General features: G+C 51.3%; 2 protein-coding genes across 2 annotated transcripts in view; both read left to right on the top strand.

Annotated features, from left to right (window-relative positions):
- Positions 1-275: 275 nt before the first annotated feature.
- On the top strand, positions 276-8,705 carry DUSP7 (dual specificity phosphatase 7). The gene is made up of 3 exons (XM_075761902.1): positions 276-941; positions 3,333-3,761; positions 6,307-8,705. Exons 1-3 carry the CDS (start codon positions 530-532, stop codon positions 6,612-6,614), a joined length of 1,149 nt encoding a protein of 382 aa, XP_075618017.1. The 5' UTR covers positions 276-529; the 3' UTR covers positions 6,615-8,705.
- Positions 8,706-8,855: 150 nt separating this feature from the next.
- LOC142603124 (uncharacterized) overlaps positions 8,856-19,770 on the top strand; it is a 342,240-nt gene continuing 331,325 nt past the window's right edge. Inside the window, exons 1-2 of the mRNA XM_075761903.1 lie at positions 8,856-10,134; positions 11,036-11,192. Of these exons, the coding sequence (XP_075618018.1) occupies positions 9,988-10,134; positions 11,036-11,192 (304 nt within the window). The 5' untranslated portion in view covers positions 8,856-9,987. The remainder of the gene's footprint in view (positions 10,135-11,035; positions 11,193-19,770) is intronic.

Raw genomic sequence — 19,770 nt, 5'->3', positions numbered from 1 at the left:
CCCCTGCCCATATCGGGCTCGCCCGCTTTCCCCCGCCGCGCCTCATTGGCGCTGGGGGCGTGGCGGGAGGCGGTGACGCGCGGCGGTGGGCGGGGTCTCCGCCCGGGGCCGGGGCGGGGGAGCCCGCGCCGCCCGGTGCGTGTGGCGCGGGGCCGTGCCGAGCCGAGCCGAGCCGAGCCGAGCCGGGCCGATCCGCGCCGGGCGGGGCGTGCTGCCGCTCGGCCGGCCCCGCTGCCCGCCCCGCCCCCCGAGGCATGACACGCCGAGCCGCCGGCGAAGCCCCGCTTTAATTGAGGCCGCCGGGATGGGGCGCACCGCGTAGCGCAGAGCGGGGGCCGTCGCGCTCCGGGCCGCAGGCAGCGCGTACCCACGGCCGTGCGGAGCGTGAGCCGCGTCCGGTGCAGCGCGAACGCTAGTCCCGGTCCGGGCGGGGGAGGGGAGGGGGAAGAAGCGGGCGAGCGGGGCCGCGTCCGGCCGCCGCGTGGGTGGCCGCCGGGCCGGGCGCTGGCGGCCGCCGCTGCCGAGCCCCATGAAAACGCAGGTCTGGGGGAGCTCCCCGCGGGCGCCCATGGCTGCGGCGATGCCGTGCAAGAGCGCGGAGTGGCTGCAGGAGGAGCTGGAGTCGGGCGGCGGCCGCTCGCTGCTGCTGCTCGACTGCCGCCCCCACGAGCTCTTCGAGAGCTCGCACATCGAGACGGCCATCAACCTGGCCATCCCCGGGCTCATGCTCCGCCGCCTCAAGAAGGGCAACCTGCCCATCCGCTCCATCATCCCCAACCACGAGGACAAGGAGCGCTTCGTCAAGCGCTGCAAGGCCGACACCGTGCTGCTCTACGACGAGGCCACCGCCGACTGGCAGGACGGCGGCGCCGCCACCTCCGTCCTGGGGCTCCTGCTCCAGAAGCTGCGCGATGACGGCTGCAAAGCCTATTACCTGAAAGGTGAGGTGCTTCCCCCCCCTCCGTCCTTCCTTCCTGCGGCCCCGTCCGGCTCCCGCAGCCCTTGTCCGTCCTCCCCGCCGCAGCCCTCGGCTGGCCTCTGCATCGCCGGGCGCCCATCCCCTGGCCGGCCGGAGGTGGCCGGGTTGTTTTGCTTCTTCTCCCCCACCTCCCTCCGCCTGATTTATTTTAAATTTTTTTTATATACTTATTTTTTTCCCCTCTGCATCCCGCTTTAATACCCCGCACAAAATGGTCGCAGGCTGGAAACGGCCGGGAGCGCCTCGCATCTTCCTGCGTCTCCTCCCCGGCAGCGGCGGAGGGACCCCCCCCAACCCCGCCGCCGGGGTGTCCCCGCCAGCGCTGCCCCGTCCCAAGCCGACCCCCCGGCTGGGCACCGCTGCCGCCTCCCGGGGTGCCTCCGCTCCCCGCAGGGGGCCTTTGGGGGCTCCCCGCCCCGGCGCCAGGCTCCCCTCCAGCCCCTCCGGAAGGGATGGCCAGATATATTTTTTTTGGGGGGGGGGGGAGGGAGGGGAGGAAGAGGCAGAAGAGCCCCCCCTCTTTTCTTTTTGTTTTCTCCCTGCCATCTCCGAAAAGCGAGCGCTTGTTTTTTCCTCCCCCTTTCCCTGGAAATGCCGGCGGGGCTGGGAGGGGGCAGCCCGGCGGCTCCTGCGGGGCAGGGCGGTGGAGGAGCGGGGAGCCCTGTTGCGGGGGAGCCGAGCCCCGCACATGCCCTTTCGCGAGGGCTGCGGGGGGTTTGGGGGGTTTTTTGGGTGGTTGGTTTTTGGGTTGGTTTTTTTTTTGGGGGGGGGGGGGGGTTGGCCATTTTGAAAGATCCCAGTAGGCCTTCGCAGCGGTCTGAACAGAGCCCACAGCTGGGCTGCTGGGACCCTTCCCATCCTCCCAGTCCGGTCGCTGGGTGGCGGGTTTGAGGCAGAAATAACAGGAGAGCGGAGGAGTGGAGGAGAGGGGGAGAGTGGTGAAGAAAGTTGCCGCTTGCAGCCCTTTAAAAAACACTGCTGCTGCTTGATAGACCCTTTTTGGGTAGCCGGGGGAGCCCCTGGTAAGGGGTTGGGGTGGCAGGGGGACAGGCAGGTATTTGGGGACCAGCCTTCAAGGCTGCGCTGCCCGCACAAGCCTCCTTCAGCGGTGATGGGGGGGGGGGGGGGCAAGCACAGGGGATGGTCCCACTTTCCCTCCACTCCCCGCCTGCGCTGGTGGGTGAATCCCCCATCCCATCCCGATTTGGGGTTTCCCAATGGGCTCTGTTGCTCCTTCGCTTTGTCTTCCCGTTCCTCTCCCTGTTGTCCTCGTTCCTAGCAGGAAGGAGCAGCTTTGAAGTTACTCCTAAGCTCTCCCTGTTGGGCAGGGGAGGAGTTGAGCCCCTTTCTCTGCCTTTTTCCGGGAGCCTCGGTGGGAAATGTTTCCAATTAAAATTCCAAAATGGCTCCTCGGCGCTGTCTGGCGGCACGGGGGAAGGAGGAGGAGGAGGACGAGCCTTTTTCATGAATGGATGTGGCAGGAGCTGTCTGTCCTGCTCAGTGACCCCACCACAACCGCTGAACCCACTAACAAAGTTTCCAGGAGGCCTTTCTAATTAAACCATTTGTCAGTGTCAGATACCGATGGCTGAGCTCTGGTTTAATATTGCCTGGAAAGGAGGTAGATTGGTGGGTTTTTTTGCTTCTCTGCCTTCCTTCCCAAACTGTTGAGCCAAGGAGCCAGAGAAAAGGCCTTAGGAGCAGGCGTGAGGGGTCCCATCCCTCCTCGCGCCTGCTGCCGTTTGGGTGAAGCACAAACCTGTGACACTGCTCTGTCGCAAAACACGCCTGTAGTGATAAAATAGGTGTGAGGATCGCCCTTTGGCAAAACTTACGGCCTTTTTTCCTGCTTAAAGGTGAATTATTTTATTGGGTTTTCGTGCCTGGGCTGGGTATGTGGTTGTTGTTGTTGCGCTGTCTTTTCAGACACAAATACTTCTGTGCTTTTCTGTCTAGGTGGCATAATAGCTCTTTCCTAAACTGCCCCAGACTCATATTTCTGAGAAGCTAAACAAGGCAAGATTGTCTCTTGCCATTGATTTTATTTTTCGATGTTTGTTTCTTTTGCGATTGAGATTTGGCCCCTATTTATCACAAGCAATAATGACCTCTGTAAGGAACACTCTTTGCTTTCCTGGGACCTGTTAGCTCAGTAGCAGTCTACCCAGGGAAAATGAGGGAGCAGGGAGATGCCTTTCCTGGTGTGAAGTTGAAGGTATACCAACTTTTTGCTGGCAAAGACTTGCTAAGTAGCACATGCATGTGTCCAGGTAGAAGGATTTCCCATTCTGAAGAATAAACCATCTTTTTCTCTTTGCCTCTCCCCTTCTCTCTCTCCTTTCCCCCTTCCCAGGTGGCTTTAACAAGTTTCAGACTGAATATTCGGAACACTGCGAGACGAACCTTGACAGCTCCTCGCCCAGCAACTCTCCCCCAGCATCGGTCCTTGGCCTGGGAGGGCTGCGGATAAGCTCTGACTGCTCGGATGGCGAGTCCGACCGGGAACCCAGCAGCGCCACGGAGTCGGACGGGAGCCCCATCCCTAACAATCAGCCTGCCTTTCCGGTCCAGATCCTACCTTACCTGTACCTGGGCTGTGCCAAAGATTCAACCAACTTGGACGTCCTGGGCAAATACGGCATTAAATACATCCTGAATGTGACTCCCAACCTGCCAAACATGTTTGAGCACGACGGAGAGTTCAAGTACAAGCAGATCCCCATCTCAGATCACTGGAGCCAGAACCTCTCACAGTTCTTTCCTGAGGCCATTGCTTTCATTGGTAGGTAGTTGGCAGAACATCTCTCTTCATACTCACCGCTTGGGAATGTGGCAAGCTGCTTCCCAAGGCTGTTGCTCGTCTCTGCCCTCACCTCTCCGGGGCACAGCATCCGTGCTATGTTAGCAGCTGAGTGTCACGCTGCCGAGGTGACGCTTCTGGTGCGTGTCACCCTGGCTGGGTTCAGGGAGGCCTCCTCTTCCAAAATTCAGCCCTCTTGCAGCACCTCAGCCAGGTTACCTGCAAGGGGTAGGACTGGCCCCGGCCCCGCTGTCTCTTGCCCTTGTATGGGGATTTTTGCTTGTGTGAAGTGCCTGAACCGAGGCGGTGGGGAGCTCCTTTGCCTGCTTTGCTCGGAGGAATGAGTGTTGATGGGAGTTGCATTAACGTGACTGGTGCCAGCAATTCCTTAGCCCCAAGCGTGGTTAAAATCTAGGGGGGGAGGATGTTTTCTTTTCCCGAGGGGATTTGCTAGTCTAGTTGCGATCCCGCTGTAAGTCGCCCTAGCATAACTAACTCCTTGTATGGATACTTCTCCTAAGGTAAGTGTCAACACAATGAGTTAGTGATTATAATTACACTGCAGAGCTCAGCTGGAAAAACTGCTGTGCATACAGCCCCTGGACGGCTTTGGCTGGTTGTGGGGAGGGGTGCAGGGGAGCAGATCTCTTCTCCCAAGTTAGCATTGACTTTGAAAATTGCTTCTTGTGCTGTGAAGAGTGTCTGTCGGGCTGAATAGGGATGTACACTTCCAGCATGACCTGTGCTGTCTGCTGGTGACGGTTGTTAGCCTAATCGGTTCTGATTTATGGGGGCTGACTGGCACAGGTAGTCATTACCACCATTAACTGTTAAAAGCCCTGGTTAAAGACATGGGTGTAGGTACAGGCAAGGGGGGGCCTTTACCTTCAGACTGAAATCTGTGCAGCCAGTTTTGATGCTGCCTTGTTGCCCCCCCCCCCATTTTAGACCCTGCTGCGTGCGCTTGCTCGCTGTGCCGTAAGGCGTGAAGCAGAGCAGGGCAGTGGTAGGTCCTTGTCTGTGTTTCAGCCGTCGGAAGCCCTGGTTCCCAGGCGCTCTCCTTTGCCCCCAGCTTCTGTCCCCTAGTAACACGATTGTGGTCAGAAGCCGCTGCTTCAGTGTGGCAGCAAGGACCTGTCTGATGTCCCATCTGCATTTCCCACACAGAGCGTGGTATTAAACGTCAGGGGTGAGGTAGGGGGTCCCTGCTGGCATTTGGGATCCGTCTGCTCTAGTCAGACGATGTCTCTCTGAACACCACGCTTGTGCTTTCCAGTTAATGACAGGAAATGGAGGATTACCTCACTCTAAAACAAAACACCAAGAAATGCGGCACAGGTCAGATGAAAGGCAAAAATGTCTCAGAAAAATGTTCAACAGGGAGAGACTGGGGGGAGGGCTGGATGTGCTGAGGGGCGATTGCCCACTGTACTGGAAATTCTTGCCTGGTTTTGGAGGCTGGGGCAGAAAACCTGTTGTGGCTTGGATCTGGGTTTTGTTTTGCCTGCATCTTCTTTGCCCTTCCCCGCACTTGTGGTGCCAGTGTCTCTTACCTCTGGCTTTGCCTGAGGATCCTCTTTCTCCTGCCACCTTCTCCCTCCCCGCCAAGCTCTCAGTCAAATGACTGACTTCAAATAGGGCTGCCCAGAAGTAAGCAGTGCTGGGTACTTGCGTGCATTCAGCGCTCTCAGTGGCATGTCCCTCTTTCAGCACTAAGATGTCAATTCATAAAGGGATCACGCTGTTCCGGCTGTGCGAGAGACAATGAGTGTGTGTGTGCTTTTGAATCAGTGGCAAGGGAGGGGAAATTTCGTCGCTGTTCTCTCGCCATTTTTTTGGTCCAGCCTGCATTCCTGCTCCCTGCTACCATTCATCCTGAGAGTCTCCTCCAACACAAGCGTTTGTTTGTAGTGAAGTGCGTTTCTGTCGATCCTAAAGAACAATTTCACAATAAGGGAAGTTCCTGCACTTCAGACTCCGCTTAAATTAGCTTCGACTACATTCAGATAACTTTCTAGTGGAAGGAGGACAAGAACAGCAGAAGAGAATAGCTTGCGTGGTGCTGGGCTGTAGCCTCGCATCAAGGGCGCAGCCTTCCCCAGTTAGTTGGTGGTGAGGTGGGCGTCCGGTGCCTGACCACCAGCATCTCCCTGGAGCTCTTGTCTCCAGCCTCACCTGCCTTTTGTTGGTTACCCCATTTCTGTGTTTGAATAGAGGGTCCCACCGCTACCCAGGCAAGGGATGCGTCGCCAGGCTCGATTGATACTTCTCAAGCACGCGAGATGCTTGGCCTCGCTGTGCGGAGCTGGGATACGCGGCTTCGCTGTGCGGTGGGAATATCTCGGGAGCCCTTTGGGGAGAGATGTGGGCGTCAGAGGGACACGAGATGGTGTCGCTAGGAGCAGGGGATCCAGTTCTGGCAGTCGTCCTGGTTCTGGGAGCTTGCAGCTGCCACCTGGCCCTACTCCAAAGCCATGCGTTTTTGGTGCAGAATAATAGACTCCCCCTTCCCCTTGTCTTGTTTCAGATGAGGCCCGTTCCAAGAAGTGTGGGATCCTTGTTCACTGCCTCGCCGGCATCAGCCGGTCTGTGACAGTCACTGTCGCCTACTTGATGCAAAAACTCAACTTGTCCCTGAATGATGCCTATGACTTTGTGAAAAGGAAAAAATCCAACATTTCCCCAAACTTTAACTTCATGGGCCAGCTCCTGGACTTTGAGAGGACTCTGGGACTCAACAGCCCTTGCGACAACCGCTCGCCCAGCGAACAGCTCTACTTCACCACCCCCACCAACCACAACCTGTTTCAGCTGAACACTCTGGAGTCCACATGAAGGGGATGCCGCCTGGTCGGGAACTCGAGCATCGAATCGCTTCTCTTGAGCATTTCAACTCTTACAAAAATATCTGTCTTGCCAGGCAGCTCTGAAACGACTAGCTTCTCTGGGCAGAGGTGCCTGATCGCTGCTTTAAGAAGGCTAATGCCGTTCGTTAGTATCCTGATCAAAGTGGTTTGAAGAGGTAGTCTTTTTACAGGGGGTTATTTAATACGGGCGATGTTACAGCGTTTTGAACGCAGCTGTTACCGGCAATAACCGCTTTCCTGGGTGCATTGGGACTGTCAGAGCACGCACACATGTGAAGAGCTACCGGGGGTTAGCTTGCTGTGGAAAGTGAGGAGATTTATGCACTTGGAAACCTTGAACAAAAGGTGTTGGGCCAAGACTGTTTTAAAACCCAAGTTTACTTTTTTTTTGATTTTAAAAAAAGAAAAGGTAGATCTCACTCGAGCTTTGGGTTCAAACTCTTTTTAAATATGTAAGTTCCTGACTGTTTGTACAGACAAGGTTGCAAAACCAGTATTTTATTCTGTTTCTTGTTTGATCATTTATTATTTTTTTTAATCAAATGTTTATATTGACCAAATGCATTTTGCACACTTTGTGAAGCCTTGGTATGTCCTGGCATATTACTGGGTACTCCAGAGAGAGATACATGCTGCTGCTGTTGTTGTTAGCATCTGGTAGGAAGCTTTGTTATGTGTGAAGGCCAGTTGGGCTTAAACGCAACCCCTTCACCACTCCTGCACTCACAATCACAAACTCTGCACTGATTTCAGCCAAGGTGACTAAGCCGCAAGCTTTTTTTTTTTTAATGCCACCCCTGCCAAAAACACTGTTTGCTATTGCCAGAGGTAAAACTCTTGTAGCCTCCAGAGTTGGTAGAAGCATGTCTGAGCCCAGCTTCGTTCTCTGCTGCCTGTTGACTGACGTAACGTCATCCAGCTGGCCTGAAACTATTCCAGCTTCCCGAGTACAGAAGGTAGTTGTGATGTTGGCGTTTCTCGTGCACACTCAATTCTTTCCCACGTGTGCGGGGTGGAGGGGGTAACACGGCAAGCGCCTGGAGCAGAGCGAGGATTGCGTAGCGGGACGGGACTGAATCGTCACGCACGGAGTGTGTGAGGGGAGTGAAGAGATGTGGAAATGATGACAAGAGTGTTGTAACAGAGAATTTTTATATATATATATGAATATATATATTAACTGGCAAATTCTGAGATGATTGGAGCTTTCAACAGAGGTTCTGATTTTTTTTTTTTTTCTTCCTCTTTCGAATAACTTTATGCTGTGCCTTCTATTCTGAGAAGACTTGTTTATATTTCTGGCTAGTGTTTGGCAAACACCTTATGCCGAGCCGGGAGGGGGAGGAAGTGGTAATAATTTCTGGGAGGAGGGCAGAACGGATTTGGAGATTTCTTTATTGGCTGCAATGTAGTCCCTCCTTTCTCCCCCCTCCCTGTCCACTTTAACTCTCATGTAACTGAAAAAAAAAAAAAAAAAAAGCCACGGATTTTTTCTAAATATCCAGTTTTTTGTACTTTTTTCAAGAAAAGAAAAAAATAATAAAAAAAAATCTCCATCTGGAGGAATGTTTGATGCTGTCACATCCTGAAACCGTTCTTTTTGTTAAAGGTGTTACCAGAATGTTGGAATGAGCTTCTTCTTGTTTTCTGGTTGTTTTTTGTTTGTTTGTTTGGGTTTTGTTTGCAACAATGTTGGGATCATGGGTCATTGGAAGGGAGAATGGGCATAAGTATGGTTGTGAGTGAGAAAATTGAGAATATCCTAATTGCATCTTACCTCATGGAGGAATTTATTTTTTCAGGGATTTTTTTGACAGTGCATCTGTATTGCATTACAGCTAAGCTGGTTTGTAAAGGCTTCTTGTGCTGTTAGTGGTCTTTCTTCTTTAAAGGAAAAAAAAAAAGATGCATCTTCTGATTAGTACAAATGAGAGCTTGTTAGTGAGGAATGGTTCTGCTTTCTGAGTTATGAAGGAAAATTGGTGACCCTATATATACTGATCCAATATTGGGACTTTGTTTATATTGCAAATAAATATTATTTTTTCTTTAAAAATGATGTTTGTGTCAGATACTTGTCTAGCCTCTGTCCATATAAGGGCACGCTGCTCTTATCCGTTTTTTTATGGTCGATTAGTATTCTTCTGTGACCATGAAGAGCATTTGCTGGGCAGTGCTCATGTGTGGTGTTTGGTTTCATGCACAGCTTAATTTTTAAGACCTGTGGTAAAACAGAGAGGGGGAGGTGGGAGGGCGAGGAGAGGGATATGGGGTATTGGATAAAGCGCAGAACAAAGAACAGCTTGAGAATGGGACCGGCTTTGACCCCAGCCATTCCTCTGCGCCAAAAATAAACAGATAGATAAATTAAAGACACTTTTGTTCGCTGTTTAAGTGTGGCCTACGAAGGCATGGCAAAGGCCTTGCCCACAACTGTTGTGATAGCAGACTTTATTTCGATAGGAAAGAAAAAGGTTGTGGCCTTGCGGGCAGCCACCTGATGACTTCTGGGTCTCAGGGAGAGCGGGAGCCCCCCCCCCCCCCCCCCCCCGCATCCTCGGTGGGGGGCCAAGCCCCTGCCGCGGTGTCGCCTGTGGGCTGTGCTGTCCCGTGCTCCCCGGCTGCGGGTGCAAGGAGTTTGTGGGAAGCCTGGAGGGGCTGGTGAGGATGCTTTAGGGTGAAACGTGGCTCCAAGCATCAGGGCAGCCCAGCTAAGGGAGCTGTGCCTCCCCATGCCTCTGCTCGCACCTGGGCAGGACTGAGCAGGAGTGGGTTCCCCCCTGCCCCGGCATTCCTTGTTTTAACTTAAATGGCAAGAAATTAAATTACTATCTATTCAATTGCTCTCCTCAAAGTGAGCGTGTGTGCATGGGTGGTTTTTGTTCTAATCCTAGGGCCTGAGTGCCAGACAGCTAGTTTTGCTCCAGAAGGAGCTCAGGCTGACGAGCACGGGGTCGGTTGCGGAGCAGGGTAGGTGGTCGGAGGCTGAAGCAGGAGCCGAGGGAGCGTGTGTGTGCGTGAGAATTTGTTTGTTTACTCCTTGTCTGTACGATGGAAATCTACATATTGATTTAGAGGCCTGTTTGTGGCTCAACAAATGAAAATCTACCTGGTATACAGGGAAAGGAAGACCTTTAGGTGTTCCTCTGTAATTACATGGTAGAGTAGCTCTTGAGGAAGATATGAAACCATGCTGGAGGCTGGCTGTGCACTGAAGGAGTGCAGAACAGCTTGTCAGGTGTATGGCTATATTTGCTTCCATCTAATTTCCTCTTATGATTTTCTGCTAAGGTGTGGAATAGGATATTAGCAGTTAGCATTAGTTCTGTAAGCACATTTGAATGGTAGCAGAGTTGTGGCTGGCTGGAACAGTACGGCTGCTATTTGCGATGGTCTCAGTGGAAGAGCTGGTGTGCAGGCAGCTGCCAGGCTGCTTCTCAGCAGGCAGCTCCCTCAGGGTACCTGATCCTGGGAGATGCAAGTCTGTGGTGAGTGTCCTACCACCGCTGCACTCAAAGTTACCAAAGGAAGGAGATGGCTTGTCTGAAAACCATCCTGCCATCTGCAAGTGCTCTTTTCTCCAGGACCCAAAGGAACCTTTTCCAAGCTTCCTGGCCTCGACAGCAGGGAGCAGCCAGCCTGGCTGGTCCTCAGCCATCAGAGTTTTACAGATGTCTTGCACTGTGCTTCTTGGCTTGGAGGGTTTTCCTTGGAGACCTGATGTCCTGTAACATAGTGAGGAGACAAGAACTGACATCAGGAAAGGGGCAACGCTGGAGAAATAGTTATGGAGAGAAAAGAGAGCGTGGGGTCTGTCTACACTCCCTTGCAGAGGCGGGCACGAGCACTAGCTGAGCGTAGGAGCGCGAGCTGAGTGAGAAAGCTGGTTATGTTCAGATCAGTGGAATTTGGCAAGGAGATACCACTTCCCACACGCAGCAGGGAGAAGCTCCTCGGTTAACCCATTGATTCCAGACAAGCCGCTTGCATGATGCTCTGTGGTGCTCTGCTGTGCAGAACCAGGTAATCTCCTGCACAGGCAGAGAGATCTGTTGTCCCTGAGTTTTCACTTGTGATGCCACAAGCCCTCAGGCAATATGGGAATTTTTTTAATTTTTGTTTTTTTAATGGATGACTTTGTCTTACCCCTCTGACGTGAACAGTTAGAAGGACCACAGGTCCCAGGTGCTTTCAAAAAGTTTCTCCCTCTGTTTCAAGTCATGGCAAAAGCAAGAGCTAGACTTCGGCAGTTCCCCACCAGGAAGCCCAGGTGCCTGGTTTCACTTCCATCAGGAGCCCAACGAGCAGGACGTGAGCTCAGGGAAGGGGCTTTGGGGTTACTTGTAACTTTCTTTCCCTTACTTGTGTCTACCCTTACCCCTCTCCTAGGCCCTTATTTCGTGGTGTGCCATCAAACGCGCTCTGAGCATGATGCAAGTCAACCTCTGCAGCTCTGAACTTGCCTGCTGTTGCGTCACCCAGAGACGCATGTGGGAAAGCAGACTCTTCCTGCCACCATCTGAATTTGGGTGCTCACATTTCCAAGGTAACCAGGTTATTTGTGGGTTGTTGTTTTCTTTTTTTATCCTTTATGTGAGCAAATCAGGCTATTTGCAGTGTTGCAAAGGCATGTAAATAGTTCAGCTAATCAACACGTCCCTGTATTTACAGCTGACTGGCACAGGCTGTGATAGTCATGCTCTGGGCTGCTCAGAAAGTGTGTGAAAGTGAGCTTTCTTCTGGATTTTATCCCATTTGCTCCTTTGCTTCCTCCAATCTTTTTCTTAATTGTGCTTGAGGTCAGAGTGCTGGGCTGGCTAAATGTAATTTGGGATGAGAGGGCGGGTGAGGAAGCGTTCAGCAGGTAGGGAGAGCAACTCCCGGGCGTCCCATCCAGCCTCCACATCCTGTTCCTGCGAGTTTCTCTGTTCGCTTGTGAAGTTCCCCTTTTGCTGTCTGTCTTTTGACTTTTTTGCAGTGTTGCCCAGCAGCATGGGCCCGAAGGAGAGGCTGCAGCAAGGCTGCCCAGGGCTGCCACCAGGTCACTGATGGATCCCCGGCCTGGGCGGTGCCTGAGCTTTGGGTGGGAGACACTGCTGCAAGAGTATGGCGTGAGGGAAATGGCTGTGCTGTGTGCTGGTGGTTTTATTGCCTTGAGGAGGCTCACCACGCCGGGAAGAGGCAAGCAGGTGCTGGGGGCTGCCTTGTCCGGCCGGCTGGTGGAGAGGGGTCTGGGCAGCCACCCGTGGTTCAGGTGGTGACATGGCGGGTTTAGCAGCAAACATGGCTGTTTGCTGGGGGCCATGCTCGAGTTTAAATGGCTGTTTGTGTGGCATCTGTGTGGTATCTGCCTTGAATTGGCATGAATTGTGAGGCAAGGAGCAATACAGTGTTGGACCTCAGGGCAGTACTCTCCCCTGGCTGGACAGTGGCAGCCATTTCTTGTCCCTCCTCTCCACAGCACACCCCTTCCTGTCATGGGGGCTGCTGCCTTGAGGGGGCTTCACTAGCACCCCCTTCCTGGGCCAGCAGGGCTGGTAGTGGGGGGAAAAATTACCTCGGTAAGCACCATCTCCTTCTCCTAGCCTGGCTATGTGTCTGCTCTCACCTTTTTGCTCTCCAAAACACCTGAGGAGCTGCTGTGACATCTCGAGTGGCACCTGAGGGGACTCTGACTGGTGGCCTGGGAAGGCTCAAAAGACTCGTGGCCATCATGATGGTACAGAAACATGGCTGTGTCCTGCGAAGGAGGTGTGGGAGGACGAACAACCAGGGGAGTAAGGCTCTGTGCGGCTGGCCGCAGCTGAACCCCTCAGCCTGTGATGGCGGCAGTGGTCCTGAGCAGCCATGATGGCGCTGGCACCGGCAGTCAGAGATGATGAGCTGCTTGCAATGGAATTGTAAGTTTCTGGTGCCTCCGGGCTCCTCCCCGACACCTCCACGCTGCCCTGCTCAGCCATGTTGTGATTGTGTTTTTGGGTTGGGAGCTGGGTCAGGGCGGAAGCTGCGGTTCAGCTTTGATGGCTCAGTCAAGGGTTGGGGATTAATGATGGGTTGGGAATTAATCATGCAGCAGGCGCAAACACCCAGGCTGGCTGTACAGCCCCAGGTACCCAGCCTCTGTGGGCCACATGGACCCTCCTTCTCTGCCTGGTGCATGGTGAGACCACCAGCGCTCTGGCCTTTCTTTCTCCCTTCTGGTTGTGTTCGTAGCTGAACTTGCATTTGTTCTGCATTATCCTTATTTGCTTTCCCTGGTTACTCCACTGCTTTCTGTTTCTTCAGAGAGCTGGGATTTGGGGTGCTCTCACCTGGCAGCTGCTCCTGCAAAGCTGCAGTTTTTCTGCAGGAGCCCTGGCTTTCTCTCAGAGATGTTGGGGCATGTTGGAAATGGAGACCAGCTGTGCTATGGGGAGATTTAGGGGGGATGTGTGTTAGTTCTGTGCTGTTCAGTGGTGCAAGCGATCCAAGACCACGTAGAGCCTTAAGAAGTATCTGGTGAGGGAACCAAGTGTGAGTGGAGGAAGGGGAATCCAGACAGATTTATTTATTTTCCTACTTTCTTTCCCTAGAGAAACATCTGGCTTATGTAAAGCCATTTGCTGGATTTCTCAGTGCTTTATTTTGAAAGTCTCTGCATTCAGGCACTCTGCTCATCTCATCAACCTGCTCGCCTCATCTCCCGTCACTGCCTCAGGGGCAGATTCTTCATGATTTGGGGTTTTGCTTTTATGAAGTTTACTCTTTGTTTCTGGTCTTTGTTGTCTTTTTTCTTTCCTTTCCTTGTAAAGGACCGTTCTAGTTTGGCTTGTGGTTTTGCCTTGTTTTCTTCTGAGAGGTGAATTGTTGTGATAAACCCTGCACAAAGTGGGAGGGAGCAGACTGGTGCGTTGGCGAGACCCTGGTCACTGATACAGCATTGGGGAAAGCCCTGTGCCAGCGAGAAGCTGAGCTCCGAGGTTTGATTGCAGATACAACACCCTAGAAGCACAGCATTTTTCTGTATGGGAGATTTTGAATTGAAATGTGCTTGGGGGGGTGCAGTTAGAGGGGCTGTGACTTTGGATTTGGGGTAAGCACTCTCCTTCCTCTCGCTAGTGTGGCTCTGAATTGGACCCGTCATTTTACCATGCAATCCCGGCAGTGAAGCGCTCAGTGCCTGGTGGAAGATTTACAGCTCTGCTCCAGTAATGCCATTTGTTTGGTTCTTACTCTAAATTTGCCACTTCTTCTCCCTGGATGGCCGATTTCCCTCTGCTTCTTGGAGCAGGCAGCGGTCCAGGCAGGATCCTCTCGGAGCTGTGCAAAGCGAGATGCTGGAGTTTGAGGGGATTCAGGGTGCTGAGCCCACAGAAAGCTGCCCTCTCCTCTGACAGAACAAGGGTCAGATCTGTGGTGAGCTCCATCTCCGTGTCCTGTCTGCCATTCATCACCATCCCTCTGCCCCCATTTAGGCCGTTGCCTTCGAATGATCCTGCGCTAGAGGTTCAAGCAGGCTCCTGCATGTCTTGGCCTTACATCCACTTGGCAGAAAGCTGAGAGAGAGATGTTTGGGAAAGTGTTGTGGGGTTTTTTGTTTGGTTTTTTTTTTTTTTTTTTTTAACAAGAAGCTTCACTATTCATTCATTCCCCAAATAGCTTTCCCTCTCATTGGACAACATCTTCCTGCCAGGACAGTCCAAGCCTGTTCTGACAGGCGACTTATCTGCCTTGCAGCTCTGACTGCTTCCTCTGTCTCTCCTTTGTGTGGGAGGTGTTTTGTCTTCCCAAACTTCTGCTGACTTCAGTGGGCGCTAGCTTGTGCCCAAACACGCACTGATAGTGCAGCTCAGTGCTGAGATTCACCGCTGACTTTTATTTATGTCCCTGCAGCATGTTTTTGTTTGCGAGGGGAAGGGCTTAAGTGTTTTGGGGAGGGGCAGGAGGGTTGTTATTGAAAGTTAGTGAAGCAGAGGTTCTCCGCTGACCCTGTCTGCCTCTGTCCAGTGAGTCCTGCAGCAGACCATGGAGAAGGCACTAGTGTTGAGGGGTGCCACACTGATGGGGGTCCAAATAAGAGGCACAAAAACCGTGTCTGAAAAAGCCCAGAGCAGCCAGCTTGTTGCTTTCCTGTATTGCTGGCTGCTCAAGCAGTCTTAGAGAAATTCCCAGTCTAGTTTTAAATCTGGTAAAAGTGGAGAGAAATGCGTGTGTGTGCATGAAGCAAGATTTACAAATGTCAGTATTTTTAATAAAACAAATCCAGTCATGTTTGAAGCTGCTGCCTGCCAGTGTTCATTCCTGATACAAAATCAATGCTTCCACTGAGATACAGTTTCCAGTCAACATGATGGGACTGCCACTTCCTATCTGTGACCCGAACTAGCAGTAGCCAGGAAAGCCCCATCTCATCCCCTGTCCATGCTCCTCTCAGAGCGTCTGTGTCAGTCTGGTGCCTGCAGCCTCATCCCCCAGACTGGGCTAGCCGGGCCCCTCTCAGGTGGGAAGGGAGAAGACAGATCCTCTTAGGAGAGGGACATCTGTCTTGTGAAGAGTGCTTCTGGATCATATGTGCTGGCTCCCCTGGAAAATGGTGGGCCCCTGCAGCTTGCGTTGATTGGCCACCGAGAGACGAAGCACTTGACCTTGGGGATGGGACTAGTGGTGAGCTACACGCAGGAACATTTTCCCTGCCTCAGTGTTAAAATCAAGCTCTGATCTCTGGCAGTACAGGGTATCTCCCAGACGTCACTGTCCTGAAATAACTATGAATGAAACTCTGGATGATGGTCAGTTTTCTTGAATCTCCAAAGCTTCTGTGAGCCTGTTCCTTGTGAAGATACGTTTGGTTTTGTGTATAGAGTTCTTCACTTTTCTTCCTGAGCCATGGGATACTTCCTACGGGCCATGCGATGCCACCAGGTGTCCAGTGCTACTGCATGTGCAGTGGAGGCTCAGGGATGTTTGTAGGTCAGGGATGACAGATACTCAGCAGGACTCATAGGTGCTATTATTTAATTGCATTCCAACAGCAGCGAAAGCAGTAGCAAGAGTAATAAACAAATTATGATCTACATTATGAAGCTGACAAATGCCACCCACTCATTACCTGTCTTTAACCACTCTCATTACTCCCCAGTCTTTGTGGGAACAAATCTTGCTGCTCAGTGTCCGACTTGTTCACTTAATACCATTATCTGAAGCAATCGGCTGTTCCTTGTGAAAGAAGAGGAAGGTGCTTTTCCTGAGGCTTGTACTCTGGGTGCTGAAATGCAGGTAGCTCTGGGGTGGAGGAGGCTGAAGGGAGTGCTTTGCAAAAGTGTGGTGTGGCAGGGAGGTGAAGACTGAAGTCCACAGGGACAATCAGGGGGAGGGGTGCTGGGGGTGAGTGGCAGGATGGAAGATTGTCACTAGGAACAAACGGCTGCACTCTGTTTGTGTCCCTAGGATTGAGGAATAGTATCCAGCAAAGAGACATTAGGGAGAGACCTTTTTTTTTTTTTTTCCTCTCCAGATGTTTTCCAGTTTGGGAGCAAGCTGGGTTGTTGAGTAATGACAGTTCTCTTTGTTGCTGCTCCAAGCCCAGGGCGCTGGAGGAGGAAGTCCTGGTGGTGTTTCTGTGGGGACCTGTTCAGGCTCTCCCCCAGGAAAAAAAAGATTGATCTCCAGGAATTTCTTGCAGTGGTCTGGCATAGCTTGAGTTCAGCAGAGTCAAGGATGCTCAGCCTCCTTGGTGCCTGGCTGCTGCCATTACATTGTGTCAGTCCGTACTAAATGGTACCAACTGCGCTGTGCCTGGGGTGCAGCTATTCTCCTTTCCTCGCTGACACAACTGGGAGCCTTCCTGGGGGAGGGTATTGAGGCCTGCAAGCTGAGGCGTTGGGCTAAGAGAGCAGATGGGAAAATTCGTCTTTTCTAAGATACTCCATGGGTGGCTGGACCCTGGCCAGCCAGAGGTCCTATTGTGCTCTCAGGGTTTTGAGATATCTCATGGGGGCCTCTGATAGGTAAATAATAAGCTGAAAGATGGGAAACAAAGACTGAGAGGTAAAGGGCCATATTTCCCAGTGGAGAACTGACATCAGTCAAATGTGACAAGGGCCTGTCGAAGGCCAGAGCTTTTGAATGAGTCTGTTAACGATAAAGAGGAGTAAGTGGCAGATGATGAAGTAGCAAAACCCAAAAGCTGCACTGAATAACTGTAGGAAGTCCTTGCAATGTGGAGTGGTGGTGTTGCAGCGTATGATGCTGAGAAAAGCAAAGCAATCCAGGGGAAAGAGGGAGCCATCTTAATCTAAAATGCAGTGCAATGGGCTCAGAATGGGATAATGTCACTTGGGAGAGAGATCTCAGAAGTGCAATGAACTGGGCTATAGGAGCATACTTGATTCTGAGTATGGTCAAAAAAACTGAAAACAATTGACTTCTAGGAAAAGAGCTGAGAACAAACTCTATAAATGCACCGTATGAATCTGTGGTGAACAAAAGCATTTATATAGATTTGGGGGAGACTGGAGTAACTAATGCAAGGAAAATTCATTGAGTGCTTTTAAATATGAATACATAGGCTCTTGATGATAAAGTCCTGCAGCTGCAAATACCTGGAACCTGGGAAGGCATTTGTAATGAAACACAACTACATGTTTGGCCTGTTCTTATGCTCTTCCCAAGGTGCTGCTATCATGTACCATTGAAGACAAGACATAGGGCAGGATGAAGCTAAATCCAACCACAGCTAGTGGCTCTGATTCCTCTGCTTTTCCAAGAAGATACTGTCCTGGAGTAAGCCATGTGTGGCACACTGTGATAGTGTGTGGAGGAGGAGCTTTTATGGAGGTTGGAGATACTGTGCTTTCTTTCTCTCTGTTCAGTGAAGAGAGCTGCCAAAGTGCATGGCTGGAGGAGAAAACTCCTGAGGTTATTGCACGTCTGTTATCAAAGAGACATTGCAATATAGTATAGGACAGCCAAAGCAGGGAGAGAGACTTTGTACCAACAGACATGTTTTCTTCTTCACCAGCACCCGTCACTCTGAAATGAACAGTTTCCTTGGGTGATGGAAAGCCCTTGCCCGGGTCAACAAACCCACCTCTTATCTCCTCTGAGGAACGTTTGGGCAAGAAACCTACTCCAAAAGGATTCACTTTCTTCGACGTGTCTTCTCCCATCACTTCTTAAATACCGTGTTTCTGGTTAGGAAGAACTGGATGACATGGAAGTAGCTGGATGGGCCAGAGCAACTCACCCTACCCTCAAAGCCCCCATGTGCTACTTTAACCCACACGGCAGTGTGGTGAGACACTGTGTGGGAGCGTGAGACAAGTTCCTAATGTTCCTGTTGATCAAGTGGCCCACGGAGCCTCCTGATCTGCTGTGGTGATAAGTCATATCAAGGACTCTCTCTTAATCCTCATTATCCTCTGTTGTCGCTTCCTGCCCACATACACTAGATATTTCCTATCAACAGGGAGTAACCTCCGTGGAAGATAGGATCAGATTCCCAGGAACCAGGCTGTAGTAAGAGTGAAGGAAGAATGAGGAAACTGTCCTAATTTGAGGCTAATCTTATAAATACAGGGCTGGATACAGACAATAGGAAGAGAAATGCCAGAAGAGCTTTAGCATTTAGTTAGGGAAGGATCTTCTTTTGCCAGGAATAGCCTTAATTGTAACTTATGATGTGGTAAAGTTGCCGTTTGATCTCAGCTTCAGCAGAGGGGAAGAGACAGATTCTGCTTTGTGTCACCAGAGGAGTAGCCTGAGAAAAGAACAGGGAAAAGTATCTTTAAAAGCAAATGTTTTGTCACTTGTGTACTAATTCAAGCTGCAGTGCATGGATGGAGTGCTTTATTTCTCAGTTTTGATTTGGATAAAACACTAAATAAGGAGGAAATAAAGCCGTGTGATTTTTCCTGAAGCAGACATGCTAATATACCCATTGGGTATTTAATGTTGCACAGCATTGCTGAAAATGCAGAAAACCACAAATCTTTACTTCTAGCATAAGTGGGTTGGTGGGATGGGGTGTTTCTTTCCTCTACCTAGACTCATAGCTGGAGCCTGTACCAGTCAGAGATGTGGCCTGTCCCTCATGCTCACCTTTCATGTGGGCTGGGTGGAGTGTGCTGAAGCTCTTTGTGGTGGGGAGTTCTCTACAGACAGCTGCATTTATGAACCTTTTTAGACAACCTGTTAAAATGAAGAGTTGCCTCCTACCTGTCCCTCTCCCACCCACATCATGGCACTGTGCGCAGAACCTGGATGCCTCTGTGTGTTTCACTTGCAAGCAGGGTGAGAGCATGTGCATGTTTGTGAGAAATTGCCTTTACAGGGGTGTGTGAGGGTCCTTAACCACATATTCATGTGCAGCTGGTATACTAGCATGATTCCATAACCATACAAATGACTACAATGCAACAAGGTGTGGGCACTGGTTGCTCATCCCCACCCTGAAGGCAGTGTTGCAAGTTCCTGGAAAATGCCGTCATGTCCTTGCGGGTTTGGACTCGTTTGGCTTTTTACTATCCATCCAGCTCACAGGTGCTTGTTGGTGTTTTATTTATTGGCCAGCTCTGGGCTCATCACTGTTTCTTCCTTCAGAAGCTTTACAGGCCTTGTCATGGACCAAGTTTGTGAAACTGTGGTGACGCACAAAACCCCTGCTGCTTCCTAGAAACTTTCTGTCCCTTTTAGAGAGTCCAGCCTGGACAGGAGATCTTACTAGGCTTGGCCTAAGATGAGTGATACAGTAGGTACTGTTGTGATACCGAAGTTGTCCCAGGCTTCCTGTATGAGTTAGGACAAGATCTTTCAGCCATCCACAGGCCATCTGTATCTTAGTTTCCCACTTCCTATCATTTCTGGCTCTCCCAGGATAGTTGATTTTTGTCTGTAAGTCAGCAGAAGAGTCATGCCGTGTGGACTTTCATTCCTTCCCCAGGTGGTTTTCTTCATTGTTTTCACCATAGCAGGTTATGAGATCTAAGGGCTCTATTATAAACAGTGCAGAGTTTGGCTCCAATGGCTGGTTTGGGTTTTTTTTGTTTGGTGTGTTTTGTGTTTGTTTTTTGGTTTCTTTTTCTTTTTTTTAAATTTTAAAATGACTGATGCATTTGGTCTCTGTTGAAGATGAACTCTGTCAGGGA

Source organism: Balearica regulorum, chromosome 10 (genome assembly GCF_011004875.1).
Source record: "Balearica regulorum gibbericeps isolate bBalReg1 chromosome 10, bBalReg1.pri, whole genome shotgun sequence".
NCBI classification, from domain to species: Eukaryota; Metazoa; Chordata; class Aves; order Gruiformes; family Gruidae; genus Balearica; species Balearica regulorum.
This window is presented reverse-complemented; position numbering and strand designations above follow the sequence as displayed.

Bases quoted from the DNA above. Each gene is read 5' to 3' on its own strand.
- DUSP7 (XM_075761902.1), top strand. From the start codon at position 530: ATGAAAACGCAGGTCTGGGGGAGCTCCCCGCGGGCGCCCATGGCTGCG. The intron at 942-3,332 runs GTGAGGTGCTTC...CCCCCTTCCCAG, and splicing joins CAAAGCCTATTACCTGAAAG to GTGGCTTTAACAAGTTTCAG. The intron at 3,762-6,306 runs GTAGGTAGTTGG...GTCTTGTTTCAG, and splicing joins TGAGGCCATTGCTTTCATTG to ATGAGGCCCGTTCCAAGAAG.